This window comes from Tachysurus fulvidraco, chromosome 8 (genome assembly GCF_022655615.1).
Source record: "Tachysurus fulvidraco isolate hzauxx_2018 chromosome 8, HZAU_PFXX_2.0, whole genome shotgun sequence".
NCBI lineage: Eukaryota > Metazoa > Chordata > Actinopteri > Siluriformes > Bagridae > Tachysurus > Tachysurus fulvidraco.
In genome coordinates, this window is record NC_062525.1 from 22,113,330 (window position 1) to 22,134,571 (window position 21,242).

Here is a 21,242-nt window from a genome sequence, read left to right on the forward strand (position 1 = left end):
CACTGTTATACCCAGTAAGTTCTAAAGCCTGCATTTTGAGGGAATTTCCCATCAGCCTACAGGCTTTTCCCACTTGTTTCACTACCCTCTAGGCACTAGCACGAGCAGTGCCATTGTTGCTTATATTCTATGCATACCAATGAAACAGTCCGCGGCCAGCCCCTTTTCTCCATTGGGGCATGTTTAATTAGTGTACTGCCATAGACAGTGGTAGTATGCAGGTTTTTTTAGAAGTCACATTTAATAGGTCATTTTTTTGTAATAGAGAAAACTGGTATAGTTGTGTAGCCAGCTACAATTGGTTTCATGTAATTTCCCAATGCTATGTACCTATTGTATTTATAGTTAGAGATGTTTAAATACTTCTAACTCCTTGTTTTTGTCTAAATCCATCTATGCATATTATTTACTGCTTCCTACACAGAGTTGCAGTTGATCTGGAGCCTGGTCTCAGGGGCACCCTGTGCTCTGTGAAAGTGCCAACCTATCACAGAGCAAATTCACACACATACTCATAGTTCACATACTATGGACAATTTAGAGATGCCAATTAGCCTATTGTACATGTGGAGGACTGGTTGGACTGGTGGAGGATAAGGGAGTACCCAGTAGACACCCCAAAGCACACAGAGGATGTGGGAACTCAGGGTACACAGGGCAGCGATGGGAATTGAACCCCAAACCTGGTGGTGCAAGTCTAATGTAATTACCATTTAATGTTTCTACTATTACAGTGTATGGAATCCACCTGAACTGCATAATCATATAGATAGAGTGGGGATTGTAAGAGTGTGAAATGTGCCAGTCATTAGGAAAAAAACTGATCACTTTGACCAATCTGTAAATATCTTAACATTAATAGCTTGTGCTGGGTTTTTTTTTTGGCAGAAGTTAAACAAACCTGTAAGAACTTGCTAAACATTGTCATTTATTTGGAAAATATGACTGATAATGGAAAATATTTTTTTCTTATTCAAGGATAGTCATCACATGAAGTCATTAATTATAGTTTTTTTACTCCTTTTAAAACCTAATGATAACTGAAATCACCTAAACAACCTATATAAAACATTTACATATTGAATTATAAGAACATTTTAAGAACTAAAGGTATGCAAACGTCTAAACAGAGATTATTTCCTTGTTTTCTTTTTTGTTTTGTTTTGTTTGATGATTTTGCCATTCTGTTATGTCTTTCATATTATCTTGAGTCCTATTGGAAATCAAATTAATTTGTTTTGCCTTCTCACTTTTGTTTTCTTTAAAACATGGTACACATCTTGCAAATTCTCCCAAGGTATGCAAACTTTTGAGCACAACTGTATGTGTATATTGAAGAGAAAGAAACTTGATGCAGAACCAGTAGTGTCAAGACATGTTGGTTAGCACTGTTAGCAACATCTGTGCTTAAGTTTCAAATGACATTGTTCCTTAGACGTGAGAATGAAAATACACTAATCATTCCTCGAGGCTTACATGGTGTATTCCATTCAGATTACTGAAATTTAATAGCATATCATTTCACACTACAAAAACACAAGGTACAACATTTTCTTAGATGTTGTAAACATAGATTGTAATACTCATTGTGTTTGTAATCTCAAGAGCCCAGCACCCCCTGTTTAACTCCTATTATTATCTTTTTCCCTCTAAATAATCAACCACATCTGGCCAAGGTCCTTCACAAACATTTTTAATTTTAATTCAAAAGAGGAAATTAATCAATATGCAACAAATATATTAAAAAAGTTGTTTACAAGGTGTGTATTAACAGCATACATATTTGTAATATACAATTCGTAATATGAGTCAATCTAAGGACCTGGCAATGTGTTTGTCTTGCTCAAAATCTCAGAACAGATGGATGTCAGGCTGTGCCACATGACTACAGTACATGGGATAAGCAGTAAATCTGTTAATCCATAATAGCCATTAAAAAGTCATCATTAAAATGTGTAGTACTACTCAGTTGGACACATAATCTCTCAGGGTACAGGGGTGGCATGCATCAAGGCTCTTCTCTGTCCTGGGACCTAGGTGGATGGACAAGCTTCCATTGGCTGGACAAACGTCCCCTGGTTGGACGAGCTTCTCCTAGATTCAACAGCTTTAAATGAAGACTAAAGACCTACCTTTTCACCAAGTACTTTACTTAGCAAAGTAGCAAGTCATTGTAAGTCACTTTGGATATTGTATCAGACCATTGATTTTTTTATTACACAGGTAATTTCATTTTCCTACCTGGGACAATCTCAAACAGATATCGGCCTGCTTCCTCTGGATTAGGTGTAAGCTCATTCACTTGGCTTCCTTTGAGTGAGATGCAACCCTGAAAAAAAAAATATGTTTAAAAAAATAATGATGTTTTAAATTTAACATGTTACCTTCACACAAAATTAGCATTATTGATGATGTCAATCTCATGTAATTTGACTAGGCTAATGGTCTGAGTGATCAGGTTAAACAATTGTCTAATCTATTCACTATGATTTATTGAAAAATTAGCACCAGCACCTCACCACGCATTTACTTTCTGAAAAGAATAATTGCTAAATCCATTCCTATAAACATCAGATAAAATCTCAGTACAAGACATTAATACTAAGAATGTTAGACCATGAGAAACTCCACAGATCATGAGAAATCTTTGGAGACCCTGGAACTTCAATGTTGTAGTGCTACCTGTCATGGCACCATGCTGCCTCTAGACTTTTAAATGGAAACATTTGATTTATTTTCTGTGATCATTTACATTCACTCATTTAAAAGTAACATTTCTCTAAAGCATGGCCGGTTGTATTAAAGGTAAAGGATCGTGCTACTCTGTGGTTATTCTAACTTACCTTGCAGTTAACAGTAGAGCCAAGCTACAACTATGAGAAAATAAAAAAATATATCCTTCCAGATGGCTTATTTTATGTATCCTTTTATCCCAGGATGTAATTTGCCTGCTCAGCTAACCACTTGGTTTTCTATTGATTAAAGACAGGAAAGCAGCCTGGCTTGACATTTGCACACACCCTGGTGAGTGAAGCATTTGTGGCTGGTTGATTATTGATAGACTCAGGTGAAAAGACCTGTCTATCATACACTTCAAGTAAGCAGAATGAAAACAGAATGTTATTGATTAAGATGAAGAACCCTGACAGTTGTTAATGTCTGTATTTGTATTCTGATGAAAATGTCAATCATCTGGAAATGTTGATGAGCATGTTCAATTCACTGTCGGGAGAAGAATCACACAATTTAAATGTGTGGTGGATGTATCCCAGTGATTACAGGCAGTATGTAGTGTAAATTGTGAATAGCCACAAAGTGGATAATAAGTAGATTATGCCAAAAGTCATTGCTGTACTTGTACATTACAGAGAATATTTTTTGGCTATAATTCAAGGAATTTGGACTTGGATAGGAACTCATCAACTCATCACACTGGTAACACAAAAGCTAAGCATTATTTGAATATATGCTTACACCAAACCAACCATGATAGTAACTGTGGGATTTTGAAAAGAGACCTTAGAAACAGAGAGTGGTGTACTGGAAACAGGCTTCACCCCTGTCCTTTTCTTATCACTGAGTATTGCTGTCAAAGAGACTAAGTTTAAGTGGAGATGCCAACTCTAAGAGGAGATGTGGTCTTTGAGGAAACAACCCCAATCAATACACAATTGATGAACTGTATATTTATAATCACACCTTCTACTGTCACCCAAATGAGAATGGGGTTCCTTTTGAGTCTGGTTCCTCTCAAGGTTTCTTTTTCTTCCATCTAAGGGAGTTTTTTTTGCCACAGCGGCCTCTGTCACCTCAGACTTGTTCATTTGGGATACATACAAATGTTTAAATATAAGTCTAATATTCATTTTTGGATTATATTAATCTTTGTATAATTAATGTGCTTGCAAAGCACATTCTTATTCTCTTGCATACTTATTAATGTGCTTGCAAAGCACATTCTTATTCTCTTGCATTATTATTATTATTATTATTATTATTATTATTATTATTATTATTGTGCTTGCAAAGCACATTCTTATACTCTTGCATACTTATTATTATTATTATTATTATTGTTATTATTATTATTATTATTAATGTGCTTGCAAAGCACATTCTTATTCTCTTGCATACTTATTATTATTATTATTATTATTATTATTATTATTGTTATTATTAATAATAATAATAACAATAATAATAATAATAATAATAATAATAATAATAATAATAATAATAATAATAATAATAATAATAATAATAATAATAATAATAAGACCCCAGCATGTCGGTGCGCTGTGAGGTGGCAGTCCCACCAACCGACCATTCTGCGGAGGGCTAACAACCCACCCAGGAGAAACCTCTTTTGTTACGAAACCGATCAGAGAAAGAAACTGGACTGCCCAACATGGTAACGGACCTGAGCCTGCCCCCGACCAACGAGTACGGATCAAACTTCGTCATAAAACCCGAATCGCCACATGGAATGTCCAGACACTCCTTCGCCCTGGAGCTGCCACCCTGCTGTTCCGAGAGCTCTGCCGCTATAACATCTCCTTGGCCAGGCTCTGTGAAGTTCGATGGCATGGCAATGGCGAAATAACAGCAGGCGACCATTGCTACTTCTGGAGTGGCCCCGAGAGACAAACAGGCCTTTATGGTGTGGCCCTTGCCATCTCAAAGGACCTCCGCAAGTCCTTAATCAGCTGGACACCCCTGAGCGACAGATTACTGTCGGCCCGCTTTCTCCACCAACATGGCAAGATGACAGTAATCGTCGCTTATGCTCCCACCGATGTTGCTTATGAGGATGCAAAGGATGCTTTCTTTGACCAACTCCACCAGGCTGTTGGCCTAGCCTCACCACATGACATCACCATCATCCTAACCGATACCAACGCCACTTTGTCCATCAGTGATTGGTCCACAGGCAAACCTGTCGGCACTTCTTCACCGCCTTCTTCTTCTCTGCCACCATAATAACCTCTGTGTTGCTGATACCTGGTTCCCCAGGAAGTTTATCCGTTACTGGACATGGTACAGCCCAGATGGCAGAACCAGGAAAGCACTGGACCATATCCTCATCTCTCGACGCTGGAAGTCGATTGTCACCAACTGCCGTGTGTACCGAGGAGCAGAGCTTGGCAACACAGACCATCGCCTGCTGGTGGCCCATCTCAAGTTAAAGCTGCGAGCCAACCAGCACACCAAGACTCTGCCTCGCCTGGACTCCTCCCTACTCAGTGATCCAAACATTGCCACAGACTTCAGTTGCGCCATCCACCGCACCTTTTATAACCTGGCTAAAGACAAGGTGAACGACTAGCAGACCTTCAAGGAAAGTATCATCCAGTCAGCTCACAATTTCTTCGGACACTTTCGACCTCCCCCGAAAAAGCCCTGGATATTGGAGAGGACACTTAACATCATCGACTGGCGACGTGAGGCCCGTCTCCGAGGTGACCTGACAGAGTATCGGCGACTGAACCGCCAACGCAATGTGGCTATAGCCGAGGATAGAGAGAAGTTCTGGCAAGCAGAAGCTAAACACCTAGAGTCCGCGGCCAATAATAACAACATGAGCCATGTTTTCAGTCTGCTGCGCCAAGCCCGTAATGGCCCCCGCATTAAGACAGCCCTGGTGAAAGATTCTGATGGCAATCTTATAGCAACTGAAGCAAACTGCCTCGAACGCTGGAAAGAGCACTTCAGCCTCCTTCTGCAGCATGGCACCTCCCCGGCCGATCCCACCATCTCATTGGCCGCTAATACTGCAGCCCCTATTGTTGCCTGCAGTACAAGCCCTGTCACACCTGAGGAAGTGCGAGCTGCCCTGGGGAAACTTAACAACAGGAAAGCCCCTGGCATATGTGCAATTACCGCAGAGATGCTAAAGTCAGGTGGTGAAAGCATTGTCGAGTGGCTTACTCGCATATTCAATGAGATGTGGGAGACAGAGAGGTTCCCCAGCGACTGGACCAGAGGAGTCATCTTGCCCTTCTGGAAACGTAAGGGCGACAGGCTAGTCTGCGGCAACCACAGAGGCATTAACCTTCTCTCCATCCCCGGCAAGCTCTTTACCAGGATCTTGCTTACTCGTGCTCTCCCAGCCATTAGAAGCAGCCGCCGTCCCCAGCAGGCCGGCTTCATGCCTAATCGCTCTACAATAGACCAAATCTCCACCGTTCGCTTGCTGATAGAGAAAACCTATGAATTCCGTAAAGATCGTCATCTTTACATCGGATTCATAGATCTGAAGTCTGCCTTCGATACCGTCTGCTACACCTCACTGTGGAGTATCCTACACACCCTTGGAGTACCACCCAAGATCGTTGCCCTGTTCAAGCTGCTTTATAGCAACGCTCAGAGCTGTGTCCGCATCAACGGCAGAGACTCAGACTGGTTTCCCATCTCCAGTGGCGTTCGCCAGGGCTGCGTGGCTGCACCTGACCTCTTCAATTGCATCATTGACCATCTGATGTCCAGGGTTTGTGAGCGGGTCCCTGGTGTGTCCTTCGGCAGCTACCACCTGACTGACCTGGAGTATGCTGATGACACCATCCTGCTCAGCACGTCCTACAGCCAGCTGAGAGATGCTCTGGCCATATACAGTGAAGAGGCGGAGAAGTTTATGTATGTCGGTGACAGACCACATCCACCTTCCCTGTGGCTTGGCAATGACTTTGTGGAACTTGTCAAGAATTTTGTGTATCTGGGATCCATAGTGACAGACAATGGGGACATAAAACCAGAGATTACCCGCAGAAGAGCCCTGGCTGCGTCAGCTCTGCAGTCTCTCTGGAAACCACTCTGGTGGCACCAGAATATTTCACGCAAGACGAAGCTCCGGATTTACAACTCGGCAGTACTCTCCATCCTGCTATATGGCTCGGAGACTTGGCCCTTAAACAAGACACTGGCTGCAAGATTAGATGGCTTTGATAGCAGGGCTCTCAGAACCATTGAGAACATCAGGTGGCCCCAGCGGGTTTCCAATCAAATGCTTAGAGCCCGCACGTGGCAGCCCAGAGCATCCTCCCTGGCCGCACAACGTCGCACCCGCTGGCTTGGCCATGTCCTCCGTCTCCCTTCTGACAATCCGACGAGAGCTATTCTCCAGTTTGATCCGAGGGCTGCAGGCTGGAGATGACCACGAGGTAAACCCCGCACCCGATGGCTTGACGTTCTTGCGGGCGACCTTCAACAACAAGGAGTTGCTATAGAGGATGCAGAGCAGCTGGCACAAGACCGTCAGTGCTGGAAACAACTAGTTCATCTGGTCGGCTCAACGCACAGGGATGGGACACCCCCCTACCCATCGCAGGAGACAAATTGATTGATTGATTGATTGATTATTATTAATGTGCTTGCAAAGCACATTCTTATTCTCTTGCATACTTATTATTATTATTATTATTATTATTATTATTATTATTATTATTATTATTATTATTATTATTAATGTGCTTGCAAAGCACATTCTTATTCTCTTGCATACTTATTATTATTAATGTGCTTGCAAAGCACATTCTTATTCTCTTGCATACTTATTATTATTATTCTGCTTCTTCTTCTTCCGGACACTTTTTCGGCCCGTAACTTGTCCCGCAGCTTTTGTCCTAGACCCATAAATGAGGTGTCAAATCGACCGGCTCATTGAGGAGAGGTGTGCTATGGATTTTATAAGTGATCAGAATTCCAGAATTCCCAGTATGGAAGCTCAAAGGGGTGTTTTTTCCCCATAGACTTGAATGGGGAATATATCTGTAGATGTGCTAACATCCAAAAGAGGGCAGTGAATCTGTGTAAAGGTCTTTAAAGCTTGTTGCTATATTTCACAGTGAGCTTCAGTTTCATTTCATATATATATATATATATATATATATATATATATATATATATATATATATATATATATATATATATATATCGTGGGATCGCCCCCAATTTTCATGATTTTCGTTTGATTCGTTAGGCCCTGGACTACAAATCTGATGGCTCAGTGTAGTTTTTTAGGCCTCCTAGGACAAGTAAGAGCCGAAAACAAAGGACGGAAGTGAACTGTTGTGTGTTTCGGTCAGAAACGCATTTTGGATTAACCCCTTTAAGCATTGCCCCCCTTTTGCAGCTTTTTCGCCTACATGACCTACCCAACAAAAAGTGGTACAGCTCCCACATACTTTGACACACAGGGGAGAGCCTGTCTCATTTGAAAGAAGAGATTCTCTCGTTTCAGAAACCGGTTTCAGATTGATCCTAGGCCTTCCTGGCACAAAGTTACAGGGGTTTGAATGCAGGTTTTCATTTCCGCCTGGGTTGTTTACCTGATAAACTGATTAATCTTATTTTTCTGGAACATGTTAGGGACCAAATAACAACTGAGAGTCATAGCCACATGTCTTGGCTTTCACCAGAAAAAAATTCAAGTCAAAAGACCCAAAAATGGCTTCAATAAAAATATTTTTCTACGGCCATGGTCGTCTGGTGCAGCGTTTTTGTGTACTTGTTTACTATATAACTTTGAAATAAAAGGCTGCAGGCTCAGTCTGACAAGCCATAAACAAGCCTAGACTATTTCTCTATCACTCTGGTATGAAAAAAAGCCTGTAACTTGACACCCTGAGCTGTGAGAGGGACAAAAGGTCAGGGATTACGCAAGAATTCTTCTGCGCATCCAGTTCACGCAGACACAGTCAAAGAAGATAAGGCATGTCATATACCGTTGGAATCGTCTGCTTATTGGCTAAACAGCTGTATAGGTCCCAGCCCATTTCATTGCTATTGGAAGGAGTAATTGTCAGTCAAAGGCGGGTTCCCAAAAATTAGGTCATGCCACCATTGGCTTCTCAGCCGTCTATCTCTGCCATACAAGCACCGATTGGCTCAAATGGGGCTTATTTGATTCGTTAGGACCTGGGCTATAAATATGACGTAGACTTTGAATTTTTGAATATCCCAATTAGGAGTTAGAGCGGCAAAACGAGATGATGGCGCACTTCTGTTTCCAGTTTTCAGAACACTAACGGAATATTTGCGGCACGACCAGAGCGTTTTGGATTAAAAGGCTTACAGATTTCAATTCCTTCGACCTGTGTGGATTTTTGTGGATTATTTGTGTTGGAATATATTACCCCAGTGAGGAAAGAGACGCGTCTAAAGGTAAGGGAAAAACCGGTCTAGCGCCACCTAGGTCAGTTTTGTCAAATTTTTTTCTAATTGTATGAAGGCTGTGAATCATATTGTGCTTTGTGTGTGGGCTTAAAAAATATTGAGAGTATAAACTTTACTAGGTAAATAGGTTTTTTTGTGTTTTTGGAGGATTTGATGCTTTAAAGTTGAATTGAAGCTTGTTTCTGGGTCATCCCCTAGTGGCCACTTTACGGCGAGTTAAACTAATGTCCTTTTAAGAACAGCAACGGCTCTTTTAAGAGCCACCCATTAATTAAAATTAAGCGTATTTTTTCTTTGTCTCCTCACATTACATAATTATTTTTTGACATGATATGACACGTATATCACATTAGTGAATTAATACATTAAAACCGCAAAGGCTTTCTCGTGTTCCTGGATGGCCTAGTGGATAGCGAATCTGTTTATCATGCAGAGATTCTGGGTTCGAATCCACCCTTGGACAGTTTTTATTTTTTCTAAAACTTTATAATAAAGGTTCATTAGTTGACATTAGTTACCACATTACTTAACATGAACTAATGATGAACTGCACTTCTACAGCATTTATTCATTGTGTTCATGTTAATTTCAACATTTACTAATACATTATTAACACCGTGTTAACATTAGTTAATATACTGTGAAATAACATGAACAAAGAATAAACTTTATTTTAACAAAGATTACTACATACAATAATTTATTGCTCATGGTTAGTAAATGTTAGTTAATACATTAGATTTGAACTAATGATCCTTATTGTAATGTGATTACATTTTTTCCCAGTAAAATCACTGATTGATGCTTTAGTTCAAGATCTTCATGGCGCTTGTTTCAGGAAAAGATAAATGGATTTTCAGGTGTGCTCTTTTGTTGCAGGTGAGAAACTAGTCTGCAAATATAACCATAGTAACTGTGCAGCCATACCCTAGCAACCATGTAGTGCATCTTACGAACCATATTGCAATATAAAGAAGCCATATCTCAGTTACACAACATAAAACACTCAGCACGATGAGGGGAACTGACGTCACGTGTAGCCCCGCCCCCAAAATAAGCGAAATCAAAAATTTAGCACAACATGGACATGTGACATATCAAAACACTCAGCACGATGAGGGGAACTTGCCACGTGCAAGCACATTCACATTTTCTTTAGGAAATGGACCGTTCTAGTATTACATTTCTTGTTCTGTGTTTCTTATGTTCTGTAAAGCTGCTTTGAGACAATGCCCTTTGTTTAAAGCTTTATACAAATATATTTGAATTGAATTAAATTGAATTGAATTAAGTTCAGTCAAACTTGCTACCTGAGGCAAAATGCTGATAGCTTTTGTTTAGATAGTACACAAGAACATTCTCCAAAGCATTTCTTCTGGGAACCATCTTATGACACAACAGAGCTCTTCAACTAAACATTCTATGGTGCTATCATACCTCCTTTCAACATAGATTACAGCCTAGATTCCAAAAAGCATGATCCTGTATGTGACTAGAGCTACTGGATACTACCATTAAAAAGATTCAGGTCCAGCTAATTCCAGTTAATTTTCTCCTTATAAAGGTGCTCCAGCAGGCTGATCTACTTATCCCCAAATTCAAAGTCAGTCGAGATGTAACAGGTGTTATAAATATATTAGTATCACTCAAAATCTCTCCCTTTGTTATTAATAATTTTATACTCTGGAAATTATTCTTTTAACATTCATTTCTTCAGAGATGTTATGTTTCTGTAGTTAATGTTCTTTTTATTTATTGGGTGTTGTAATTATTAAATATGGTACGTGGCCCCTTTTAGAACAATGTTGCTCTCCTTCAGTTCCCGGTAAGTGCAGCGGAGGAGAGGTGAGTTCAGCTCCCGCTCTCGCTAAAAGGTTTAATATGAGTTTGTTTCTTGTGATTAACATGTATTTTTGTGTTAAAAATGCAGTTTGAAACATGAATACAGATTGTATATTAAAAAGTAAGTTTTGTTAGAGTGTTTATATTTTTCATTTTAAAGTGGCCTGAGGAATCTTTGTTGTCCGGTCTCTTTCATTTGGCAACACACCGCAGAGGGAAGGTCAAGACCGGTCACACACAAGGTCAAGACCGGTCACACAGCCACAGCATTGTTTTCAAGAAGCCACTTGATAATGTTTACCATTAAATAAATCCAGTAAACTTAGAAGGTTGGGCTTTGTCAGTCTAGCACTACAGTAGATGAGTCACATGTTTTACTCAGTCATTTGTATGCCTCTCAGCCCCATCTATCCATTTTTCCATCTATCCATCCATCCATCATCTCATGCATCCATTCATTTTCTGTGCCACATATTCTAAGAAACTTGAGTCACAAGTGTATACACTGGTTGGGTATAATAACCAGACCTGCCAACCTTTACGCATTTTGTGTAGCAGATACGCATTTAGACATTAGAGTTCAAAATACGCATTGTAAAAAACCGTTGATGCCTTTGAGTACAACTGTCTGTGCATTTGCGCACCAGGCAATGCGCCTATGGGTGTAACCGCATTGGGCAGCAACCTGGGGAAATAATAATTCGACCAATCATAGCGCCAGTTTAAAACTCTTCAACGCTACAAGCGGAGAGCAGTCAAAAACAAATGTGGTTTTCATCTGTCTCTGTCCGTCTTCAATTCTTCTTACAGTGACTGTTTTTTACAAGTTAGGACTTAATGTTTCAAAGGTAAATGGCCAGAATTGTGAATTTCATCCATTTTAATAAGCCTGCCGAACCACAAGCGTCGTTATAGACTCCTTTACTGGGGCATGTGCCAAGTGTCCGGTGTTGTGACTCAAGTTTAAGTTTTACGCACAGATCAAGTTTTACTTTATTTGCCAGTATTTATATAGGAAAGTCATGCCTGTAAACGCATTGCCGTCGTACTTTAACGGAAAAGACAAACTGGCGCGAGCACGCAGAAATCAATATCCGCGAGCGTCCGTGTATCCCTTTTATAGCACGCAGTCATGCTATAACATGACGAAAGTAATGTAATTTTTTAAATATCAATCGTATTCTGACTGGATTGTTACTGGCTCCTGTAGATCACATCTGATGGACGTCAGATTTTTTTGTGAAAAGCGGGGAAATAGAAGCAGAAAGTAGAAATGATGAGGGAGGTATTATTATATGATCAGCCAATCAAAACCATAGTGAAGTCTAGAGTCTTGCACTTAAGTAAAGTTGGCCTCATATTCACAGATTCAAGTTTCCCGAGTCAATAGCTCCTGAACTAAAGGGTGTTACTACACAAATAACACCTCATTTTTATCGTAGTAATATAGAGAGGCAGCTACAACCAAATTTTTCTCAAAATCGGCTTTCCTCTGCGGTGGACAAAATACACAAGTCTGCAAAGACCGTCTGCAAAGTGCAAAACCCGAAAAGCGAATACTATAAAAACAGTCAATAACTTTACTGTACTACACTGTAAGGTCACCAAACTTATAACACACAACACTTATGTCCTGATAGTTATACTACAACACTTATTTTGGGGAAATGTCTTTTTGTTGATTTTTTTATGATTTTTCATAATTTTAAAAAATCAATAGCTTTACTGTACTACAGTGTACTGTGACCAAACTCAGATCACACATCACTGATGTCCTAATACATATACTAAAACACTTATTAACACAAATAAGTGTTTTAGTATATGTATTAGGACATCAGTGATGTGTGATCTGAGTTTGATGACAGTACAGTAGTATATTACAGTAAAGCTATTGATTTTTTAAAATGATGAAAAATCATAAAAGAATCAACATTAAGACATTTCCCCAAAATAAGTGTTTTTGTATATCAATTAGGACATCAGTGATGTGTGATCTGAATTTGGTGACAGTACAGTGTAGTACAGTAAAGTTATTGACTGTTTTTTGTATTCGCTTTTCAGGGTTTGCACTTTGCAGACGGTCCCTTGGAATCTGTCTCTTCGGTATTCGCACATAGAGAATTATGTATTTTTTCCAACGTGGAGGAAAGCTGATATTGAGGAAAATTAGGTTGTAGCTGCATTGTAGCTGCCTCTCTACATTACTAAGATATAAATGAGGAGCTATTGACTCGGGAAAATCGAATCTGTGAATATGAGGCCAACTTTACTTAAGTGAGACTTGCATTATTGCTGAGAAATTAACACATGTATGTGTTGTCAGATATGAAGTTACTGTTTAGTTCATTAGTTCTAATTTATGGCAATACATAAAGAGTTGTTAAAATAGTATGCAGATATTATACACAAACGATCATGCACATAACGTTACACTCTTTATTTTAGTAGCAGCTAAATTTTTTTCTAAAGTATTGTTATTGTACATTTTGTACATCAGTACTGTAAAATGCAAATCTTCTTACATGCCATTTGTGCCTTAAAACATATTAATAATGTACAAAGTGTTTTCACACAAATGCGCGTGGAAACTTATTATGAAAAACATGAGAATGATGATGTGTGTGTTTTGTGTGTGCCTTGCAGTTAGTAATACACATGATGTCAGATGAGGATACTGACAGTGAGGGAGAGGGAAGCAAATCTAAAAAGAAGCGAGTATATGCCTCTCAGAAGTTCTTGACCGGTGTTGTGCCTCAAGTTTAAGTTTTAGGCACAGATCAAGTTTTACTTTATTTGCCAGTATTTATATAGGAAAAATATAGTAAAAAGTTGTGATGAGTGAGCCTGTGAACTTAATCAACACTGACCAGCAAAATGTGCCTGACCTCAAGCCGCGTCGCTGCAGTAAGTTGCTACTCAAAATATTTTTCCAAGGTTGGCAGGTCTGAATAACACAGCCCAATTTATCCATCCATCTGGATCCATTTGGACTGGGGAAAACCAGAGTACCTAGAGGAAACCCCCATAGCATGGGGAGAACAAAAAAACTGCACAATGGGCAAAGGCAGGAATCAAAACCCCAACCACTGGAGGTGCAGGGCAAACACGCTAACCACTAAAGCCCCCTGGTCATTATCTCATCCATCTGCTTATTACAACTGAGATGAAACTGAGATGGCAGAGCTCATCATGACCTCACCTATAGCTCTGTTGGCCACTGTGGGCATGTTATACATACCAAATTCTGTATCAATTCCTATCTGCTGTTTAAGAATTGCCTGGGAATATGGACATGGGACACACAACATGTGGCAAGGCTGTACAGGAAATTTGTCCACACTAGTGCAGCAGGTCCCACTAATCAACAAGGAGATCTGTATCCATTTTGTGGCTAAGATTCCATTTAAAATGAATATTCTTCTTTGTAAAATTTAATGCAGGTACAAAGTAAAGAACATGGATATTTTCATCTGCCATAAAGCCAGAAAGACCTGCTGCATAGAATCTATAACTCCAATCGATATACTGTTGATTAGCTAGCTAATATTTCATTGGCTAGACATTAAATTTCTCAGCATGTCTTGTGGAAAATATAATCATGGACCACACCTAAAACTAAACTCCAGATATACTGTTTAGTAATGCTACACATATTAAAGTTTGACTTGCAGAATGTTTTAGATCTAGTGAATGTCAGATATCTTCCAGTTGTTAATAAGATACACAGAGAGAACAAACACACAAATGTTGTTGCTGCATGCACATACAAAGTAAGGCATCAAGTTCAAACCAGGCTTAACTTCTTTTTGGCAGGCCAAATCATGCCACCACAACACTTGCTACTAGAATGCTAAATAATGAAAGGAACATTTCTTAGATCTTGAGCCACTTGCCTTACACATATGTTACTGACATAATAAAATGTTCAAACTCTTCAATAGGCCTACAGAATCTTTGGGTAGGGGTCAAGGTTTGAGATAATATTTTCATTTTTTTCCCACCAAGTTATAATTTTAGCATCAAAATTTTACATTTTTTCTTTGGCTTTTTCTGCTCACATCATGCAGGTCAGATTTTCGCTGTTCTACGTGTAAATCACAGTGAAAAATGCCTGCAGGTTTTTTGGGGCAACAAAGGAACATGCACCATATTAAAATTCAAGTTGATAAACAGAACATTATTGAATAATAAATTTTCTATTGAACTATCAAACATCCTGGACTAAAGTCATGCAATTCAGCAACCAGCTGTAAATCATAAATGTTTTTATTAGTTTTTTACCTGAGGCTTTGTTTCCTCTTCATCCTTGTAGAAATAGAGATAATCAGAGCGCAGAACGAACCATCTCAGCTGCCAGTTCTTCATGATGCTTCTCTGCTTCTTGAGCCAGCCTGCCTTCAGCACTCCCTCATGGAGGCCTGGAGAACCTGCCGAGCCATGGCTCACCTCACCCATCACCATGCTTTTTGATCTGGCTGTATGAAAATACAGCAGACATCCAATCACAAATAAGCATTATAGGTCATTTTTAAATGTCAATGTTTTATTTATTTATTCTCCCATCTGCATACATGTCCTTGGGATATAAAGGGAGTTTCTTTTCCTTATTTGCCTTAATATACACGGGTCAGTCATAACATCAAAACCACTGACAGATGTAGACACATTTCTATCATAGACAGCATTGAATTTTTCAGCAGTTTGTGTTACAGTAGTTGTTCTGTAGGATCGGACCAGATGGGCTAGCCATAACTTTCAACGTACATCAATGAACCTCCGGTACTAATGACCCTGTCACGTACCACTCACAGTGTGTCCTTCCCTGCATAGGTGCCAACCACAGCATAGGACACAACAAACGACCTGCTGTTGTGGATATGCTCTGACCCAGTTGTCTAGAGGTCACAATTTGGCCCTGGTCAGGTCAATTCAGATCCTTACAATTACCCATTTTTCTTGCTTCCAACTCAACATTGAGAAGTGACTGTTCACTTGCTGTCTAGTATATCTCACTCTTTGACGTGTGCCTCTGTAATAAGATAGTGTAGTCAGTGGTTTTAATGTTACAGTAATTTCTTCTGCTGTAGAATAGCATATGCTGTGTATAAAAAATGAATATAAATAATAGCATATGCTGGGTATAAATAATGCTTTAAAATCCTAACAGATGGGACCGGTATAACTGCTGATAAATTATAAACCGAACTTGAAGGTTAATTGCATCATCTTTTGAATCTACTTTGGCAAATAAACAAGATATTTTTGAGATATAAGTGTAGAATATATATTCATATCTAATACCTTGCTGGTTTTAGATTACAGGCAGATTTCTTTAGCTATGACACAACAACCCGACCCCACTCTTGACAGTTTATATAAATTTGAAGGAAAGAAAGGATGGCTTGGTTAGATTTCTTATGAATGGGATCATAAGGAAAGGCTACAATGGCTAGCAATCTGATCTTAAACCAATACATCCTATAAATTCATTATCTCTCACAGGTAACAATTTTGAGACCAAACTGTGTTGTCTGTGTCTATTAGTCCTTAAGTGTTTTATAGTGTCTGTCCAAAATGTCTGTGTATTTACTGTGTTTGATGCCTTTCAACCCTAATGATGCCTCAAGGGTGTCACTAAAACTGTAGAGCAGGTCTAATGGTGCTGTATATGGTCCACTTATGTTGGACGAGATTAGATTTCCATGTACTGTCTCTGCATACCTGCTGCCTTCATTTAATTCCAACACAAATAGGTTTCTTTTTTTAATGTCAGTGGTCTAAAAGGTTTGATAAATGTCCAGTAAAAATACAAGTCAGCAAAATGCTCAACAAAAGAGTCCATTATTGTTGGTTATAAATCTGTTGGAATATTTTGAAATGAAGTAGATCTAAGACTAAGAAACTGTTGTACGGCTGTCAATATCAGTATAAAATAATGGTAAGGTTAAAACAATTTCAGATTATATGTATGATATACTGTCAGGCTGATAAGGTATATCATCACCACTCTATTTGTTATAAGAACTCACCACAGAATAAGTCATTAAATGAGACATATTTAGATATGATGGAGTTCATGGAGAAAATGAGAACTGAATTGTTGCAGTTATGAACATTGAAAGTCTGCACTTGCCTGAACTCCAGGGGCTCTGAGGACAGACTCATCATGTATAATTTATGAAAATCAATCCTGCACACATTGTGCCTGTTGCCTCCGGGCTTTAGACACTCGATCAATGCATGTGCTGCTTTCTAAAAGAAAATCTTTTTTTTTTCCCCTCCCTTTTATTTGACCAGTTACTTCATGTGAATCGGGAACCTATCTTTAATAGAGACCTGGATATTGCACCAGGATTGCACTTCAGCATGTATTGAGAGCATTTAAAAAGAAACTGTCTGGGGAAATAAAGACTTGTTAACATATTATGTGTTGATATTTCTATGTCATGTTTCTACTGTTTTGTGCACAGTTTGAAGAAAACAGACAATTACAATAGTCTCATCTGGGAAAATAAAAAATAAAGCAGATGCGTTGCTAGCCATAATTTGATTGTTTGTTGTCATAAAAAGTACTGTAGTGTGGCCTGCTCTTCTCTTCACTTAGTGAATGTGCTTAGTGCTCTTTAAACAGTTTGGCTTGCATATCAGTTGGGTTAAATTTTATATATATATATAAATCGAGCCTGTGGCCTGCTGTGTGTATATATACAGAGAGAGAGATATGTCTTGTACCATTACTGACAATACAGATCGGCAGATTGCTCTGTATTTTTAGGTAATATGTTTCTCTTGTTCTGTCTTGGCTGTAAATATGTAGCAGGGCTGTTTGCACTGTGGTAAAGGTAAATGTAGCCCTTTTCATGTAAAGCTACTATTTTCACTATGGAGTAGTATTTTCGCTTTGGAGACTTCTTGGTGTGATGATTCATTCCTTCCCAGTCTGTCATGGGTGTTTCTAGGATGTGGTTTGTAAATCCCATTTAGCATGCAGCAGCACATTCAGAATTAAAATCCTCTCACAAATACTCCTCTTTAGTTAATATTAATTAGAGCATTATCTTTAACCTTATCTTAGTATTTTTGTCTTTTTTTGTCATTTTTGTAGCAGATCTAAGAAATCATCAACAATACTGTTGCTGTGGATTTACTCTGGTATGGAAGGTTGACATGCTTTCTTCTGGAAAATTTTAGCGCTTTAATATTAATCATTATGTCTGATTCTATCTGGAGTCAAATATTTAAATATTATAACTATTCCTCCATTTAAACAACAGTATTTGTACAGAACATTTTATATTTAGAATAATTTCTGGTGATAAATTACACTACTGTATATCGTTGCAAATATGGGTTTTGTACTTTTGTTTTAGCCTCTATATAAATTTCATATACTGATCAATTCCGTTGCATGTTCTTCTGGTACATTTAGCAGAAATTGTGTTGCTGATTGTTAATGAACATAGACGTGTGTGTGTGTGTATGTGTGTGTAAAAAGGAGGGATTTGCCCAGGTGCTGAGAGATGTTACCGTGTTACCGATGTTACTATGTATTAATGGTCAGCCTCCACACAATGAAACAAATGAGGTGAGCAGATTCTTCATGGTTCCTTAGATTCTTCTTAGATTCTTTGGACATTATTATATTATTATTTCAACTTTAACAATGCGAGTGTTGATCATTTCTAGCAGTGTTGTTTAAGTGTGTGTGTATAGATATTAAGCTTGCATTTAATCATCATAGGTTATTGCTATACCATTGTGTAACATATTACATCTCATATCAGTCTGAAGTACTGAAGTACAGATTTGACCTTTCCATATCATTTCATGACACAGAGCGCATATTAATCAGCATTAAATAAGCAGTATTCTGAAATGAGAACATGCATGCATGAGAGCATGAATATAATGTCATCACAACATTAATCCAGTGTCAAATAACAATCACATCAGTACAGATTCATCAAAGCAACATGATCTGAGCAGAAGAGAGCAGGATTTTTTTCAAAAGCTGTCCAGCTCAGAGAGATTCAGTGATGAAGGCTGGACTAGAGATGCAGAGAGATGAGAGTGAATTGTGTGTGTGTGTGTGTGTGTGTGTGTGTGTAATGAATGAGAAAAGGAAGCATACCTCTCCTGGTTTGCTTGATTTTAGGACTGAGCATAGTCGTCATCACTGCAGTCCTCAATCCCTGCTCAGCATATTATTACTCCAGTTCTCTCTCCCTCTCTCTCCCTCACCCTCTCTCTCTCTCTCTCTCTCTATCACTCTCTTTCCTCCTCTCCTCCTCTTCCTGCTCTGCGCAGCTCCCTCTTCTCTTTCAACCGGTTTTCCGTCTTCTCTCGCAACACTGTCGTTTTCCTGCTGACCTCATAGTAAGTCGGGGGAGGGATCCCTCACACACGCTTACACGCACGCTTACACACACCCTCATAAGTACTCTACACCCACCCTTCTGTGTATTATCCATCCAGCTTCTCTCACTGACCATTCTCTGTGTGTGTGTGTGTGTGTGTGTGCGTGTGTGCATGGTATTATGACAATAGGCTTGACGTTTAATTGGCCACAGGCATGTGAGCTTAGCTTGGTTTGCTTTGCTCTCTAGGGATCTCCTCTTGTTCCTCCCTTTTTTCTCTTATTTATTAATCTCTTGTCTCCTTTTCTTATCAAATCTCCACGTATTCTTTCACCTTTATTTTTTTTTCTCCCTCAATAAATCTGCTAGTTTACATCACAGAGGTTAAGACTGCTAGAAACAACTGTCACCTTCTACAGCTTCTTTTTTTAAAATATATAATTCCTAAACACATCAGACGACCACCTCTAGGGTGGTAGCATAATAGCCCTTGCTCTGCTGGTGCAAATGAATCAACCTTATGGAGAACAGCTGCTCCTCTTATAGGCCGCATGGGGGAAGGAGGCATTGAAATGAGAGAGCAATCATGGTTCCTTCAGCACTCCCAATCTTGTCAGCTACCATGTTTTCCTCCATATAATAATCCACAATTTTAGAGTAAAATTCTAATTATACCAAACACTATCATGAATAATTTGCAGCAACAATCATGTAATAATTTATATTTACTATATTATGTCAAACCACTTTGAGGTAAGAAAAGATGTCATACCACAATGCTGTATTATTTATTTATTATGATACATTACAGTTCTGGACATAGCCACAGGTAGTAACTAGTTACCATGGTAACCTAGAAAGATTGGATGTGGCTACTGAATGCCAACATCACACTATTAAAGCTGTGTAGCCCATGTGTACAACAAACCAGTTCTTACACCACCTATTGTTCTAGTCCAATACAGCATATTTCATTTAGCTTGGAAGGAAAGCCTTCTGAGTTACATAAAATATTGTAGTGCTGCTAGATCAGTGTATCTCTCAACCCTAACTGAAGATAACAAAGACAATCAAAATTTTCTACTTAATACTGCCGCAAAATTAACTAGGAGTAAAACCACTGTAGAAATCATCAATATGGAGAAGCAATGACTTCCTTAGTTATATCAATGGAAAAATTATGAACATCAGGTGGAAAATTCAGATTATTAATTTAAAACTGAGAAATTTGATAGATAGTGCTGTAAATAACATAACATAAATAACATTTAATCCAGAGACTGATTAAATTCATTTATCCTCAAAATTATCAACCTAAATACTGGATCACTTACCTCCTGTACATATTTCTTTAAACAGATATTATCAGTGGCTACCAACCCTCTTCTAAAAATAATATATTCTTCTCTTAGCACTCGATTGTGCCTAAATCTTTTAAACTAGCAGTTACCAAAACCGCTGATTAAAAAACCTGACCTTGATCCCTGTCAGCTGTCCAACTATAGGTCAATATCAAGCCTCTCCTTTATAATCATACCTGCATAGGTATAACGTTCATGAAATATATCAGTCCGGGTTTATCATAGCACAGAGATAAAACTGGTTAAAGTGGTAAATTACCTGTTACTGACCTCTGATCAGGGTTGTGTCTCCTTGCTGGTATTACTTGATAAGCAGCTTTTTATACCATAGACCATGCCATTTTACTTGACAGGCTAGAACATGTTGTTGGTGTTAAAGTGACAGCCCTCTCCTGGCTCAATTCTTATTTGACTGAGCGCTATCAGTTCATGGATCAAAATGGTGACTACTCAAAACATACTAAGGTTATGTTCGGTATTCCACAAGGTTCTGTTTTTGGACCAGTAC

The 21,242-nt window shown here is 38.8% G+C and overlaps 1 protein-coding gene across 1 annotated transcript in view; it reads right to left on the bottom strand.

The window, feature by feature from the left end:
• si:dkey-191m6.4 (rho GTPase-activating protein 22) overlaps window positions 1-19,622 on the bottom strand; it is a 27,761-nt gene extending 8,139 nt beyond the window's left edge. The window contains exons 1-3 of the mRNA XM_027159026.2: window positions 19,148-19,622; window positions 15,298-15,491; window positions 2,242-2,329 (exon numbers count right to left, since the gene is read on the bottom strand). Coding sequence (XP_027014827.1) covers window positions 2,242-2,329; window positions 15,298-15,491; window positions 19,148-19,190 — 325 coding nt within the window. The 5' untranslated portion in view covers window positions 19,191-19,622. The remainder of the gene's footprint in view (window positions 1-2,241; window positions 2,330-15,297; window positions 15,492-19,147) is intronic.
• Between the last annotated feature and the right edge of the window lie 1,620 nt (window positions 19,623-21,242).